The following is an 18122-nucleotide window of genomic DNA, read 5'->3' as shown; positions in this document are numbered from 1 at the left end:
CACCAACTCAATGGGCATGAGTTTGCGTAAACTCCGGAAGTTGGTGATGGACAGGGAGGCCTGGCGTGCTGCGATTCATGGGGTCACAAAGAGTTGGACACGACTGAGCAACTGAACTGAAGCCATACTGCTGTAGGAAACAAGCAGGGTAACCAGAGTACAGTTTTGTGTTGACTCATTTTGTCTTTGCTAATGACAAAGATTACATGATCGAAATACTGTCTAGTTAACTAGGATATCCCCTCACCTTCTACTTCATGTGGTTATGTTGTTAACTTGATATATATTTAGATCCCTTTGCTTTTGTTTGTATTCCTTTTTTATTTTTTTCTCCCTCCATCTCATCCTTGTTGATTTTCCATTTGTTTGGTAATATCGTACAACTGAGAAGTACTTTGTTTTATACAGAATGCTTCTTAAATTTGTCTCCTTGATGAAATTTGTCAGCTTCTCACCTGGACCTAATTCATAAGGTCTGGGCTGGGTTTGCATTTCTATCAAGTTACAGATGATGCTAATATTATTGGCTTGGGAACCATATTATGAGAGCCTCTGATCTATAACACTTACTAAACACAGATTCCTTGGACCCAGATATGCTGAATTCCATGGAGGGTCCAGGAATCTAGTTTTAACGAGGCTCCAGGTGATTTTTATGATGAAACTAGTCTGGGATGCTAAACTGTTTTTTGAAATTCCTTGTGATGGGTAAAGTAGATTTTTGGGAGTAACATTTGTATAGGTTACCAGTCTGAGATTTAAAATGTGACTTGATTAAATTATTCACAAAACTAATGCTAAATTTTCCAATTCATTTTATGGTTCGCCGACTATGTTTTGCTCTCAGTTTATGTCACAGTAAAGAGCACTCATTTGGTGTTACTCCCATAATAATTCAGTGTAGATCTTTCTCAGAGAAGTTTTAAAATATTCATAGAAAAATTTTGGGGGGAATAAGTAACATGACCAAAGTCAGAGGATAGGATGTGCTTTCTATAAACCACTGTGAGTAAAAGGTGAAATTTCAGTACTAATTATATATCTAGCTTCTGAGTAGAAATACTGCCCTAATTGTGAAATTTGCAAGGAAACCAAATTTAAAATTTATTTGACAACTTTTTTATTATTTTCATTTGCAAGTGTAGTTTATTCATATATAGAGGGATTAAATAAATAGTGGCACTAAATTTATGTATGTGAGTACTGGCAATGCATAAAATATTTTGCTGCATAAACATTTTTCAAGAATGTCAGAAATTCTTAAGTTTTGATTATTTTAAGCCAATTGTATTGCTTGCTTATTTTAAAAATTTGATCCCCATTTTGATTTACACTACTTTGAAATTTTGATAATTTAAAAGTAGTATTATCAAAATTTTAAAGTACCTTTTAAAACTCTGTTTTCTTGTTTGAAATGATTTTATTTATTTATTTATTTTATTTTTGGCTGTGCTGGGTCTTTGCTGCTATGTGTGGGCTTTCTCTAGCTGTGGTGAGTGGAGGCTTCTGTTGTTGTAGGTCACGGGCTCTAGAGCATGAGGGCTTCAGTAGTTGTGGCTCACGGGCTTAGTTGCCCCATGGGATGTAGAATCTTCCCAGGTCAGGGATTGAACCCATGTCCCCTACATTGGCAGGTGTATTCTTAACCACTGGGCCACCAGGGAAGTCCTTCAAATATCATTTGATGTAAGTAAATACTTAAAACTTTAAAAAATCTTTTGGAAGATAAAAGAAGTTCTTATGTTTACTTTGAGACGTAACAAGGCTGTATAGTCCAGGTTTCACACAAACTTGGAAAAACTTCTACTCTAATAAATGTGAGAAATATCTAATGTTTTCCTCAAGGAAAAAATAATTCAAAATAATTCTGTAATTTTCTAATTTTTGATTTTTGAAATATTAACAATTCAGATTATATTTATTCTTTAGTTGTGGCCATTAAAATCTTTATTAATCCCTTAAGTAAAATGATAATGGTAACAGTGAACTTAACTTGTGATTATAAGGCATCTTGGATGTAATGAATTGAGTACTGAACATGGAAGCATGAGACTTAAGATGAATTCCAGTCCATGTTCTCTCTGAGCCTCAGTTTTTTTACTTGTAAAATAGGTGATATGAGTTCCCTCATAAAGTGGTTTGAAAAATTGATGTAGATAGTGATCCTCAAGGTGTTTTGTGTGCTTTATCAGTTCAGTTCAGTTCAGTATATTATGCTAAATAGTGAAATTTGATGATATATTTAATGTGGTTTCTATATTTTTGAGTCCTTTTTTCATCAAGTAGTCACCAGTTCAGTTCAGTCGCCCAGTCGAGTCTGACTCTTTGTGGCCCCATGGACTGCAGCACACCAGGCCTCCCTGTCCATCACCAGCTCCTGGAGTTTACTCAAACTCATGTCCATTAAGTCCATGATGCCATCCAACCATCTCATTCTCTGTCATCCCCTTCTCCTCCCATCTTTAATCTTTCCCAGCATCAAGGTCTTTTCAAATGAATGAGGTGGTCAAAGTATTGGAGTTTCAGCTTCAACATCAGTCCTTCCAGTGAATATTCAGGACTGATTTCCTTTAGGATGGACTGGTTGGATCTCCTTGCAGTCCAGGGGACTCTCAGAGTCTCCTCCAACACCACAGTTCAAAAGCATCTGTTTTTCAGCACTCAGGTTTCTTTATAGTCCAACTCTCACATCCATACATGACCACTGGAAAAACCATAGCCTTGACTAGACCCCCTTTTTGGCAAAGTAATGTCTCTTCTTTTTAATATGCTGTCTAGGTTGGTCAAAACTTTTCTTCTAAGGAGTAAACGTCTTTTAACTTCATGGGTGTAGTCTCCATCTGCAGTGATTTTGGAGTCCCAAAAAATAAAGTCTGAGACTGTTTCCACTGTTTCCCCATCTATTTCCCATGAAGTGATGGGACCAGATGCCATGATCTTAGTTTTCTGAATGTTGAGCTTTAAGACAACTTTTTCATTCTCCTCTTTCACTTTCATCAAGAGGTTCTTTAGTTCTTCTTCACTTTCTGCCATAAGGGTGGTGTCATCTGCATGTCTGAGGTTATTGATATTTCTCCCGGCAATCTTGATTCCAGCTTGTGCTTCCTCCAGTCCAGCATGTCTCATGATGTACTCTGCATAGAAGTTAAATAAGCAGGGTGACAATATACAGCCTTGACATACTCCTTTTCCTATTTGGAACCAGTCTATTGTTCCATGTCCAGTTCTAACTGTTGCTTCCTGACCTGCAGACAGATTTCTCAAGAGGTAGGTCAGGTGGTCTGGTATACTGGTAGTTACCAGCAGGGAGTGCAAAATGTTTTTGGCCTATAGCTGGGATAGAAAATCTCTTTTCTTAAAGGTGAAGATAATAAATATTTTAGGCTTTACTCTCTGTATCACAACCTTGTAGTCATAGTTACTAATGAATGAGTTAGTTAATGAATGAGCCTGACTGTGTTTATGGACACTGAAATGTGAATTTTATATAATTTCCATGATTGTGGGATATTCTTCCTTCTTTTTTAAAACCAGTAGATAATGTAAGAAATGCTTCTTAGCTCATAGGCTGTACAAAAGCAATTGTATTTGGCTTGTGGGATACAGTTTCCTCACCCCTGAGTTTCATGATGGGTTATCTGTTGGAGTGAGTTGGGAAATTACTGTGTGGAGATTTTTACTAAAAACCCTACAAATTATGAAATACTATGATATATATTGTGCAGTACATGTACTCTATAATACATAATCATTATATATCATTATTATGAATATATACTATGCATATTTTTGTGTATACTGAAATTATAAAGTACATGAAAATGAGATTGATTAAATAGAACACAGCAGTGAAATGGTAGAGAAACCACAGAGTTAATCTCTTTAGGAATCAGCCCTATTTTACAAATATCAACTGTATTTAGAAAAATATGGCATTGGTGAGACCATCTAAAGTAAGAGTATAATTCTAACTTTTTGTTTTAAAAAAGAAAAAAATCACCAGAATTTCCTCTTAAAAATTATTAGTGGGGAATATGTTTTCTGTTCAGTTCTTTTTTGCCTTAAAATTCGGAAGTTTTTCAGTCAAAGCATAATACAAGCTGCAAGCCTATTTCTGACATAAAATACTGCATTTATTTAATTTGTTCCATACTCTTGATAAAAGCTTTTATTTTAATATTTGAAAAACACATAGAAGCCATGGTGTGATATTTTTAAAAATCACATTTTATTGGAATTGTTTAAAGGTTTAGGTGAAGTTGAAAGTGCTAAGTCATTCTACCTTCAATTCGAAATGGAATTTTGAGTGTATAGCATTTTGAAGTTTTCAAAAACACTTTTTTTGGCACAGTATTTTTATTTTAAGGTAAAATTTACATGTAATAAAATGCACCTTAAATATAAGGTTGATGAATTTTGAGAAGTATGTTCACCTTTGTAACCAGTATCTTAATCAAATACTTTGCATTTCTCTAATAATTAATGATGTTGAGCCTCTTTTCATGTGTTTTTTGGCCATCTCTATGTCTTCATTGGTGAAATGTCTGTTTATATCTTCTGCCCATTTTTTGATTGACCCTTTTGTTATCTTTTTATCTTTCATAGTATCTTTTGAAGAACAGAAGTTTTTAATGTTGATAAAAATCCAATTATCAATTTGTCATCTTGTAACTCATGCTTTTGTGTTGCATCTAAGAAATTATTACTTAAAACAAAGTCACAAATTTTTTCCCCACAGTTTCTTCTGATTCATAGCTTTAAATTCTGCATTTAGATTAATGATCTATTTTGAATTAATTTTTGAATCTTATGTGAGGTGTGGATTAAAGTTGAATTTTTGTGTGAAGGGGGGCATATAGATATCCCACTGTTTCAGCACAATTTATTGAAAAGATTACTCTTTCTCCACAGAATTGCTTTTGTACCTTTGTAGAAAATTAATTGTCCATATAGGTGTTGGTTTCTTTTGTTCCATTAATCTATTTTTTTCTCTTTACATTCATACTCCTTTGGCTTGATTATTGTAGCTTATTAGCTGTGATTTCTTGTTTTATTATTTTAGCGGTGGCTTTAGGATTTAGAATATAGGTCTTTAACTTAATATAGTCGAACTTATGTTATACCTCCAACTGACATTTCACCACTACATGTATAATGGAAGAAAGTAATAGCTGTATACTTACATATCTCCCCTTTTGCCAAGTTTGGTATTAATGTCATACATTTTATTTCTACCTATGTTATAAACCCCACACTTTATGGTTATTATTTTTGCTTTAATTAGTCAATAAATATTTATCCTTTAAGTTAAATTTCATTTCTTTGTGTGGAACCAGACTTCTATTTACTGTCATTTTCTTTTTGTCCGAAAGACTTCCTTCAGCATTTTTTTTCTCTAAAGGAAGTTTTTGCAAGTTTGATTAATGATAAATTCTTTCCATTTTGGTGTGTCTGTAAAAAGCCTTTATTACATGTTTATTTTGAAAGATATTTGTCTTGAATATGGGATTTAAAAATCACAATTTTTCTTTCAGAACTTCACTGTTGCCTCATTGTCTTCTTGCTTATATTATTTCTAACTTGATTTATTGATTCTAACTTATATTGATTGCTAACTTGCTTTAACCCTTATCTTTGTGTCTCTGCTATAATGTAGCTTTTTTCCCCCAGAAGCTCTTTAGGCTGGGTGTGCAAAACAGTTTACCTCAATTTGGATTTTGTGTCCTACATTTTAAATATATCTAGTGCTTTCACATCTATGTTAATACATAGCTCTTCTTTTCTCATGTAGGCTTGACGTGCTAGAAGAATCACCTCTGCTCCCCCAGACAGACGGTTTTCAGATTGTTCAGTGCAACTGCAGTGTTCATGAGTATTGTGAATGTCGTGTGCCCGTGCCGACAGCCAAACTCAATAGCACCCTTCTTATGTATTTGAAAATCACATCTGGTGGAGTCGTTTTTCCCTCACCTCCAATGTCAGCTCAGCCCATTAATGTTGGTAAGTTGTGCCTAAGAAAGATAATATCTTTAAACATCAGTCATATAAACAGGTTGAAAATTGTTTACAAGATGTTTCATTAGCATATCTCGTTTTGACCGACACTGTAAGGATGATAAATGTAGTCTTCAGTTCAGTTCAGTTAAGGTCAGTCACTCAGTCATATCCGACTCTTTGCGACTCCATGAATCACAGCATGCCAGGCCTCCCTGTCCATCACCAACTCCCGGAGTCTACCCAAACCCATGCCCATCGAGTCGGTGATGCCATCCAACCATCTCATCCTCTGTCGTCCCCTTCTCCTCCTGCCCCCAATCCTTCCCAACATCAGGGTCTTTTCCAATGAGTCAACTCTTCGCATGAGGTGGCCAAAGTACTGGAGTTTCAGCTTCAGCATCAGTCCTTCCAATGAACACCCAGGACTGATCTTCTTTAGGATGGACTGGTTGGATCTCCTTGCAGTCCAGGGGACTCTCAAGAGTCTTCTCCAACACCACAGTTCAAAAGCATCAATTCTTCAGCACTCAGCTTTCTTTACAGTCCAACTCTCCCATCCATACATGACCACTGGAAAAACCATAGCTTTGACTAGATGGACCTTTGTTGACAAAGTAATGCCTCTGCTTTTAAATATGCTATCCAGGTTGGTCATAACTTTCCTTCCAAGGAGTAAGCATCTTTTAATTTCATGGCTGCAGTCACCATCTGCAGTGATTTTGTAGTCTTAGGGGGGTATTAAAAGCAGCTTCTAGAATGATTTAACAACAGTATAGGTATTTCTGCAATTGTAACAAATTCATTTTGAAACCAGTTTGATTTCTTTAAATCCTAGGTCAGTCTAATGGATATGTTTTGTTTGGTTATTACTTTTTCACATCTCAGATAACTATTTCTGAAAATAATTAAAAGCTCTTTTTTACCTGACTTTATGCCTTCAATAAATATTTTTTAGAGACTCATGGGTATTAGTCACTGCTCTAGGAGCTGGGGGAAACAATGGTGAGTGAGACAAAGCGCCTGCCTCACAGAACAGGGGTAGACAATATTGGGCAGAGAGAAATAATAAAAACATAAGCAAACTAATTGGCTGTACAAATCTGACTAGAAGAAAAACTTATGTAATAGACAAGTGCCCACATTATTAGTGCAAAGATTCCCCAGATTTCTTTGATCAACTTGAATATATAATTATAAATATTCAGTGTATTCAGTTACATTATTCAATGTGAATAATATAGATGAATGTTAAATTATTAACTCATTAACTCAGTTTTGTGTGTATGTGTTAAATTATATGTTACATATGATACATAATTTAATAGTGTTACTGTTTTACATTATTGCAAATTCTTTATGTGCTTCTCTGCATCATTGTTTTTGCCATCACTGGAACCAGTTTTTCAGATATCTGACACCATATTCTTTAGAACTTCATCCTCACTTCTCTTTAAATACTAAGGGTATAGCATTTTTTGAATCTACATATGATATCATTTTCAACATTAGGACTTTTAAATAACTTGTCCTTTAGGGATATATTTGTGATTTCCACGTGATTACTATGATATCCAAGCAATTCAGTCATGATATTATACCATAGGGAAAAAACAAAAAAAATCTATAAAATGTCATCATTTTCTCTTTTTTAAAACCAGTTCTATCAGGTGGTTTTTTAGAAGTATTTAGAGCCAACATTGAATTAAATTGTTTTTAAAAGTAAGGTAGTTAAGACAAGGTGCTGTAATAGACTTTATAAGAGACTTTAAAAAATTTGTCTTCTTTCAGGTAATTTTGGGAAAAAAATCTCTTTTTTTTTTTGTATTTGGGTATATGTGATTTAGATCTCAAAATTGAAAGAAATAAAATAAGACAAGTTGTACGATAGAGAATGTCAGGTGTAGGGGTCTATTATTTCAGCTGTGGAAGTCCTCTTTTAGGAAATAGCATTTAAACTCAAAGAAAAAGAGATAACTATGCAAAAATCCAGAACAAAAGGTGCTCTGAGCAGGAAGAATAGCACTCACAAAATTCCTGGCATAGAATGAGCCCAGAATTTGGAAGAACCAAAGACAGGAGCCTTTTGCTTGGAGTAACTAAGGTAGGAGAACATTCAGAGATGTCGTTAGAGAGTCATCTGCATCCAGGTCATACCACAGGCTGTGGTTACAAAGTTTGGATTTTATTCTAATTGCAGTGGAAGCTTTTGTACCAGGAGAGTGATGTGATCAGATGTGTGTGTTTGTGTGTGTGTGTGGGCACATGCAAGCACACATGCATGCTCGTGCACATGTTTAAAATGTATGCTATATTGAAGAAGTGAATTGATGGGGAAGGGAAAAAGGATACTTGCAAGAATGGAAGCAGAGGACTCAGATAGGCAGCTGCCAGAGTTGTCCAGTTGGCTTAGGGTTGTTGCAATGGAGATGTAAAGAAATGTTCAGGCTTGGGATCTGTTAGGAGATGGTGCTTCCCTCATACTCAGTTGGTAAAGAAGCCACCTGCAGTGCAGGAGACCCCAGTTCAATTACTGGGTTGGGAAGATCCACTGGAGAAGGGATAGGCTACCCACTGCAGTATTCTTGGGCTTCCCTTGTGGCTCAGCTGGTAAAGAATCCGCCTGCAATGTGGGAGACCTGGGTTCCATCCCTGGGTTGGGAAGATCCCCTGGAGAAGGGAAAGGCTAGCCACTCCAGTATTGTGGCCTGGAGAATTCCATGGACTGTATAGTCCATGAGATTGCAAAGAGTCGGACACAACTGAGCGACTTTCACTTTCACTTTTCAGGAGATGGTGCAGACTGAGTGGATTGGGTATGAAGTGTGAAGGACAGAGAGGAGTCAAGGATGACACTTAGGCTTGGTGTGAGCCTAGGATGACACTTAGGACCTGGTTAGTAGCAGAATAGTGTTACCAAATGGGGATATTGGAGATAATTAAGTGTGTGACTAATTATATTTGAGATGCTTATTAGAAATCAAAGAGACGTTGAATAGGTAGTTAGATATTTGATTCTAGAGTTAAGGGGAGATACACATTTGGGAGTCTCTAGCGTCAGATGTTTATGGGATTGTATGAGGTCACGCATTTAGAGTCCAGTGAGAGAAAGACTGAGAAAGATTGAGAGGCAGTCAGAGAGAAGAGGAGTAAAGGAATGTGACAGCTGGAAACCAGGTGGACAAAGTATTTCTACTTGTCCGCTACTCACAGAATAAGCAGTTGGCACACTGCTGAGAGATGGAGTAAAATGTATCAGACAGTTGACGCTGGATTCAGCGAAGAGTAGTAACCTTGGTAAGAGTGGTTTCAGTGGACTGGCAAGAAGGAAGACCTGATCAGAATAGGTTGCTTAAGAAAGTGGGATGCAAAATGGAGAGTAAGTAATGCCAGCTCTTTGGAGGAATTTTCCCCTGAAAGAAGCCAGTATGTGTGGTCTGGGACTGAGTACCTAGGGGATCCAGGGAAAGGTTTATTTTTAGATTTCTAATACAAAGGCATATGTGTATGCATATAAGAACTGTAAAATAGTTTATAATTTTATGATTTCACTTCTGTTTGGTGTCTCTTTTTTTTCTATCTTTTGGGTCATGAATTTCACCTGTTACTTCTAGACTTTAGAGCTTAGCCATTCCTGCTTTAAAGTAACTAAAATTTGTAGTATGTCGCAGAGAGTAAAACTTCATTAATTTTGACTTGAGGAAAAGGAAAAAACTATGACTGAATTCTTGAAATTATGGAATGTGGAAAATATTAATGTGCCATTATTTTTTGAAAATAAAATACATGTCAGTAAATATTTCAATGTAATGATGATGTCTATGTTTATGAGTAATTCTTGTTAATCGTAAAAATCTTGAAAGCATAGAGATGCACACAGAAGAAAAATACATCATTTATTTTCTACTATTTTGACATTTTTTCTATTTTAATGCATATTAACACATATCCTTTTATTTGTTCAAATTTTAATGAATTCAAGTATATATGTTGCTTAATGGGCTTCCCTTTAAGCCCATTAAGATGGCTTGGATGGTAAAGAATCTGCTGCAGTGTAGGAGACCCAGTTCAATCCCTGGGTTGGGAAGATCCCCTGGAGAAGGGAATGACTACCCAATCCAGTATTCTGGCCTGGAGAATTCCATGGACTGTATAGTCCATGGGGTTGCAAAGAGTCGGACATGACTGAGCGACTAACACTTTCACTTTCACATTGTTTAATAAACTTTCAAAACTAGCAATATTAAACTTTTTCAACATTCTTCTCTAATATGATTTTAATGACTATAAATATGACTATAAATTACTCTTAAGGGTATGAACTGTTACTTGTTCAATCAGTTCTTTATTGTAAGATGTTTGTGTTGTTTCTACAGATGATTTAAAGTTTGTTGTATGTTTTAAATTGTATGTTTTAAACTCCACAGCCATAAGTCTCCACATGTGTATTTACACAAATGCATATACATACATAAAACACATAGACATATAAACTCAGAAATTAGATGCTGAGTTAAATACACCATTAGGATAAGAACTCTATCTCCATTTCTGGTGACAAGCCAAGTCCTGCTAATACTGTGTTTACTGCATGTAAATTGTGTATGCTATGGGTTATTTGAGTAGGTATGTCTCGATTTGTTGAATTTGAAAATTAATGTTTACTGTTTTACGTACAGATTTACATGAATCTGCATGCGTATATGCATTGATTTTTGCATGCAAAATTTATATGCATTTCCAAGTAGTGCTCTGCAAATGCTTGTTCTCCTTGTCATTCACTAAAACAGTGGGTTTCATCAGGGGAGGCTTCAAATAAGTGTGGGAAAAGCTAGGTTCAAAGTTAAAGTTAAGCAGGGCTTTTTTATAGCAGGAATTCACACTTGTCAAAATAACATCATTTTCTGATTTATAGTTTTTACCAGGTAGGGAGAAGGAAACGAAAATATATGGATTGCTGTGGTAAGGTATAGTAGTAGAATATCTTGGTTCTGTAATTAGCCTTTGGATAAGGACTCCTTAGTTTAAAGTATAGGATATGCTAAAAATTCATTTTGACTTCATTTCATGATTATCATGAAAATAACTTGACTTAAAAGTGTTCTCTTTTTTCCTTAAGTGAAGCCTGATCCACCATTAGGTTTGCATATGGAAATCACAGACACGGGTAGTTTAAAGATTTCATGGTCCAGCCCAACACTGGTACCATTTCAACTTCAATATCAAGTGAAATATTCAGAGAATTCTACAAAAAATATGAGAAAAGTAAGTATATTTTAGTAAATAAAATGAAAAGTTGAGAAGCAATTAAAGAAAAGGTGAGATGCCCTCCAAGTCCCATAGAGAATGCCTCTGCATATCAAATGTGTATACTGTTTTTGAGGCGATTCAGTCATACTTCAGTATCGTACCACTGGCTTTCACTCAAGATCAGCAAAAGAAATGAGCATGTACACAAAATTTCTGTATCTTCTCTAAAATTATTTTAGAAAAGCTCTTCAGTGTTACTAAATATCTCTTACATGTGGATCCATGTTATATTTTGATAAGCATGACAAATTTTTCCTAGAATTTACTGCCAGAAAAAGTTCCTTTTCTAAAAGCTTATGTATACTAGATTAATTCTCTTTTTCCCCCCCTCACTCTCCTTCTCTGTCTCGTTAACACAGACACACACACACACACACACATGACTAATGACTACAAGAAGTCCAGATACAGAACTATTGAATTCATAATCATAGTATTTTCACTTAAAGACCTTCTCAGGTTTTGATTTTACATGCCGTCCTTATTTTTCTTATTACTCAATATATTTGTTTATATGCAGTCCATGCATTTGTACAGTATAGTCTGTCAAACCTTTTTTTCAGAAAGTGTTGTGCACCCACTAGGTGTCAAGGAACTCAGGATACACTAGTAGAACAGGATGAGGGAAGCTTGGAAGTGCAAGTGGAGATGTAATATTAATTAGAGGAGGGGGAAGATCTCTTTAAGAAAGTGATATTTGAGCAGGGATTTGAAGGAGGTGGTGATGCAGGGAAATTAGGGTCTAAATAGAGGAAATAGCAATTTAGAGGACCTTAGTTGGATGGGAAGTTGGAGGTCAGGGCAGTGAGTGAGATTAAGAGCAGTAGTGGAGGGGTAGGAGAGAAGGAGGAGTCGTGAAGAGCCTCATGGGTCATAACTTTGGCATTTTAATTTGTAAAACTAATTGTTATATAACTTAGAGGTAAAAACTTGTCTTTTTAGATCTGGGCTAATTTTCTAAGACTTGTAGTTTAGTCACTTAGTTGTGTCCGACTCTTTGCGACCCCATGGACTGCAGCATGCCAGGCTTCCCTGTCCATCATCAGCTCCTGGAGCTTGCTCAAATACATGTCCATCAAGTCGGTGGTGCCATCCAACCATCTCATCCTCTATCATCCTCGTCTCCTCCTGCCTTCAGTCTTTCCCAGCATCAGGTTATTTTCCAGTGAGTCAGTTCTTTGTATCAGGTGGCCAAAGTATTGGAGTTTTAGCTTCAGCATCAGTCCTTTCAATGAATATTCAGGACTGATTTTCTTTATGATTGACTGATTTGATCTCCTTGCAGTCCAAGGGACTCTCGAGTCTTCCCCCACACTTCAGTTCAAAAGCATCAATTCTTCGGCACTTAGCTTTCTTTATAGTCCAACTCTCACATCCATGTATGACTACTGGAAAAACCATAGCTTTGACTAGATGGACGTTTGTCTGCAACGTAATGTCTCTCCTTTTCAATATGCTGTCTAGGTTGGTCATAGCTTTTCTTCCAAGGAGCAAGTGTCTTTTAATTTCATGGCTACAGTCACCATCTGCAGTGATTTGGAGCCCCCCAAAATAAAGTCTCTTACTGTTTCCATTGTTTCCCCATCTATTTGCCATGAAGTGATGGGACCAGATGCCATGATTTTAGTTTTCTGAATGTTGAGCTTTAAGCCAACTTTTTCACTCTTCTCTTTCACTTTCATCAAAAGGCTTGTTTGTTCTTCTTTGCCTTCTGCCATAAGGGTGGTGTCATCTGTGTATCTGATGTTATTGATATTTCTCCTGGCAATCTTGATTCCAACTTGTGCTTCTTCCAGCACTGCATTTTGCATGATGTACTCTGCACATAAGTTAAATAAGCAGGGTGACAGTATACAGCCTTGACATACTCTTTTCCCTATTTGGAACCAGTCTGTTGTTCTACATCTAGTTCTAACTGTTGCTTATTGACCTGCATACAGATTTCTCAGGAAGCAGGTCAGGTGGTCTGTTATTCCCAACTCTTGAAGAATTTTCCAGTTTGTTGTGATCCACACAGTCAAAGGCTTTGGCATAGTCAATAAAGCAGATTTTTTTGGAACTCTCTTTCTTTTTTGATGATCCATAAGATGTTGGCAATTTGATCACTGGTTCCTCTGCCCTTTCTGAATCCAGCTTGAACATCTGGGAGTTCATGGTTGACGTACTGTTGAAGCCTGGCTTGGAGAATTTTGAGCATTACTTTGCTAGCGTGTGAGATGAGTGCAATTGTGCGGTAGTTTGAACATCCTTTGGCATTGCCCTTCTTTAGGATTGGAATGAAAATTGACCTTTTCCAGTCTTTTTCCAGCAGTGGCCACTGCTGAGTTTTCCAAATTTGCTGGCATATTGAATGTAGCACTTTAATAGCATCATCTTTTAGGATTTGAAATAGCTCAACTAGAGTTCCATCACTTCCACTAGCCTTGTTCGTAGTGATGCTTCCTAATACCACTTGACTTCTGGATTTTAAATATAGGCAATCTGATATTGTTTAATGTATTGCTGAGGCTTTTTGCCATTTTTGGTCTGTGTTGCCCCACAGTCGAATGGGCCAGGAAGTTCAATAGCTTCGGAATACCTCATTGGTTGTTTTATGAAGTTACGTCTCTTATATGTTTTCACTCTGGTTTGTAAACTGTATTTTGATTGACTGTAGCTGATCATCATGGAGAAGGAAATGGCAACCCTCCGCAGTATTCTTGCCTAGAGAATTCCATGGACAGAGGAGCCTGGCAGGCTCTAGTCCATGGAGTTGCAAAGAGTCGGACACGACTGAGCAATTAACCCACACAGCTGATCATCAGACCAGGGTTCTTAAAATTATTCATGCCCTCCTTCCGTGCCCCATTGCTCTAGGAAGGTTTATAGCTCTCTGCCTACCCTGTACATCATCTTTTTTTTTTTTTAATATTTACTTATTTATTCGGCTGTGTCAGGTCTTAACTGTAGCACGCAGGATCTTTGCTGTGTCAATTGGGATCTTTCATTGTGCTATGTGGGTTTAGTTGCTCCATGGGATGTGGGATGTTAGTTCCCCAACCAAGGATCAGACCTGTGTCCCCTGCATTGCAGGCAAGTTCTTAACCACTGGATGATCAAGGATGTCCCTCTGTGCATTGTAGTCTATTAATATCTTGTATATTATTGATGTCAGCAAAGGCGTGAAGCTTCCCACTGATTTTAGCTGTTCCTCTCCAAGTTTGAAAAGTCAATATTCATTATCATTCAGTTAAAAATATATGCTGATTATCACTGTGATTTTTTTCCCTTGAACTTACAGGCTTTTAAAAATACTGTTGACTAATGTCAGTCAAACGTTTGTTACTGGGTTATTGATCTCTGTTAAATTCCACTGTGTCCAGCTAACTCCTCTGTAAGATTTTAATTCTTTGAAGTTTGTAGAGACCTGCTTGTAATCAATTTTGGCAAAGGTTTCACATCAACCTGATGCTCTGATGTTTTCAAATGATATTTAACAGGCTGATGAGATTGTCTCAGCTACATCTCTGCTAGTAGACAATGTGCTTCCTGGGTCTTCATATGACGTGCAGGTGAGGAGCAAGAGATTGGATGGCCTAGGACTCTGGAGTGACTGGAGCGCCCTTCTTACCTTTACTACACAAGGTAGGTTTTGTAGGAGTCACTTCTGTTCATAGGGGAGTATGATTCCCGAATTGCCTTTGGCATATTATACTTGTCTTAAATTTTGTGGTGGTAAACCAAAAGGAGGAACACTGTTTTAACTTCTAATTTAAATTTTGAACAAGGTAATCCTTTAGTGAAAATTTGTGTGAGAGTTCCCTCATTTATGCTCATCCGTAACAGTATCTTGCTGAATTACTCTTTCTTACTCAAAAGACAGAGTTGATATAAAAGTTCCAAATATACAAATTCAGAACACTGCTTGTTCTTATGTTTCCTGAATTTACACTTGAAAATCAGATATATTTATTTGGTATAAGTTTTAAATATTAAAGTTTTATTTGAATATTATATATGTTATATAATTAAGCAATTCTTATCACTCCAGATGCTTGCTTTTCAAAGTGTTTACTTTCAGTTTTCATATTTTTAAAATAATGTTTAATGTCAGAAAAACTGCAGTTTATTCACAGCTTCCTCATGGAGTTGAGGTGCAATGTTTTACATAGAGGCCCAGGAGTCTAATGGTGGTAAGCCCTGGCACAAGCCAGGCTGTGAATGTAGGAAGGCAGTTCATAGTTCTTTGACTAGTTTTCAGTCTATCAAATTTTCAAAATTATTCCCACTCAAACTCGCTCAGGTTGATAGTAGATATACGGAGAAAGCAAGTACCATGTAAAACACTAAACCATGTAAACACGTAGAACACTAAGCAGGCTTATTTATCAATTGCTTACTAGTTAAAACTCATTGATTGTTGAAGAGTAAGTATCAGTAGTAGTTTAAACGCACTGACTTTGGAGTCTGACAGAATTTTGTCAGAGTCCTGCCCACCCCCCTTATTTGGAAAGTTTCTTAACCTCCCTATACCTCAATTTCCTCATCTATAGAATAAGGAATTTTTATATGGATAGAATGAAATGATGCACATAAAGTGTGCTTACTGCAGTGCCTGACTCTTAGTAAGCACTTGTGAAATAGTGGATCACAGTTGATAAATATCAAGCTTGTAAATTGACAAACTCAATATTCAGAATCTCAAAGTCTAATGAAACTTAGAGGCTGACATGATACATACCTAATTGCTCAGCACAAATAACACTTCTGTGAGAGGAGCTAAAGTAAGTGCTAAGCATTAGAAGGGATTAATTCTCACTGGAAAAGTCAGGAACCATGAGTGAACAGACTTAGAAGGCAGGAATTTCTTATCTCTATTCCTCAAATAATTATTGAGTATCACAATGTATGTAATAGGATGCTGAAAATTGAACTTTTGTTCTATCTTGAATTGTATATCACTGACTAATAGGTCTTAATGACCAGCTGTGAAATACATAGAGTGGAATGAATTAACAGCATCAAATTTCAGTGAATGTCCCGTGGAGGTTTTTATATAGTGGGATTGGGTGAAGTGGGTGGTGGGGTGGGTAGATGACAGGGGAGGTGGAGGCAGCAGCCCCTGCTCCCATTCTGAATGGCCCATAACTTGTACCTTTATTTTGCTGTCTGGTGAAATGTTTCTCTTCCACAAGAAAATGGCTTCATTCTTTGCTGTTTTTCTTCTTAATAAGATCTGAGAACCTACCCTCGCTGAAGAAAAGGGAAATTCTGAAAGAATCATGATTGTTTTAAAGTTTTCTGATGTTCAAGTTATACGTTTATACCTTCCTAGCATAATGATTCTTAGCAAAGTTATGTATTCAGTTGGATTAAATGAAATATTTGATCCAGAATAATTTAATAACTACTTGTATCACATTTCATATAAGGTTTTGTTTTGGGTTGTTCAACTGAGGTTCTTAGACCTTTCAATGGACATATTTTTAGTTCTATTTTGCTTTATACAAAACCCTTTTATACTTCTATTTCTTTCCGAGTTCATATCAGTATCTGTAGGATTAAATTTACTTAGTTTACTAAGATGTTGTATCATATTTTGCTTTCATAATAAACCAGGTATTTTAATATATACTATAAAACACATATGTACACATGTATATGCCCTTCCATAGGCAAATATTATGGGATTTGTTTACACGAAGGTGATAAAGGTATGTTTTGTTGAAAACAAGGATTGCCAATTTATTTGCTTGTGCAGTTTCCAGTAATTGTTGTTCTTCAGTCACTAAGTCATGTCTGACTCTTTGTGACTCCAGGGACTGCAGCACTCCAGGCTTCCCTGTCCTTCACTATCTACCAGAGTTTGCTCAAATTCATTGAGTTAGTGTTCATTGAGTGTTCATTGAGTTAGTGATGCTATCCAGTCCTCTCATCCTCTGCCACCCGCTTCTCCTTTTGCTTTCATTCTTTCCCAGCATCTTTTCCAGTGAATCAGCTATTCTCATCAGGTGGTCAAAGTATTGGAGCTTCAACTTCAACATCAGTCCTTCCAATGAGTATTCAGGGTTAAATGATTTCCTTTAGGATTTACTGGTTTTATCTTCTTCCTGTCCAAGGGACTCTCAAGAGTCTTCTCCAGCACCACAGTTCAAAAACATCAATTCTTTGGTGCTCAGCCTTCTTTTTTTTTTTTAATTTTTTTTTTTTAAATTTTTTTATTAGTTGGAGGCTAATTACTTCACAACATTTCAGTGGGTTTTGTCATACATTGATATGAATCAGCCATAGATTTACACTTATTCCCCATCCCGATCCCCCCTCCCATCTCCCTCTCCACCCGATTCCTCTGGGTCTTCCCAGTGCACCAGGCCGGAGCACTTGTCTCATGCATCCCACCTGGGCTGGTGATCTGTTTCACCATAGATAGTATACATGCTGTTCTTTTGAAACATCCCACCCTCACCTTCTCCCACAGAGTTCAAAAGTCTGTTCTGTATTTCTGTGTCTCTTTTTCTGTTTTGCATATAGGGTTATCGTTACCATCTTTCTAAATTCCATATATATGTGTTAGTATGCTGTAATGTTCTTTATCTTTCTGGCTTACTTCACTCTGTATAAGGGGCTCCAGTTTCATCCATCTCATTAGGACTGGTTCAAATGAATTCTTTTTGACGGGTGAGTAAAATTCCATGGTGTATATGTACCACAGCTTCCTTATCCATTCATCTGCTGATGGGCATCTAGGTTGCTTCCATGTCCTGGCTATTATAAACAGTGCTGCGATGAACATTGGGGTGCATGTGTCTCTTTCAGATCTGGTTTCCTCAGTGTGTATG

General features: G+C 36.6%; 1 protein-coding gene across 4 annotated transcripts in view; it reads left to right on the top strand.

The window, feature by feature from the left end:
* The window catches only part of LEPR (leptin receptor), a 91481-nt gene that overhangs the window by 39290 nt on the left and 34069 nt on the right, over positions 1-18122 (top strand). For all 4 annotated transcript variants that reach the window (XM_043876763.1, XM_043876765.1, XM_043876766.1 and 1 more), the window contains 3 exons: positions 5792-6000; positions 11114-11259; positions 14784-14928. In XM_043876763.1, coding sequence (XP_043732698.1) covers positions 5792-6000; positions 11114-11259; positions 14784-14928 — 500 coding nt within the window. The remainder of the gene's footprint in view (positions 1-5791; positions 6001-11113; positions 11260-14783; positions 14929-18122) is intronic.

This window comes from Cervus elaphus, chromosome 20 (genome assembly GCF_910594005.1).
Source record: "Cervus elaphus chromosome 20, mCerEla1.1, whole genome shotgun sequence".
NCBI lineage: Eukaryota > Metazoa > Chordata > Mammalia > Artiodactyla > Cervidae > Cervus > Cervus elaphus.
Note: the sequence above shows the minus strand (reverse complement) of the source record. Positions and strands in the feature narration are given on the sequence as shown.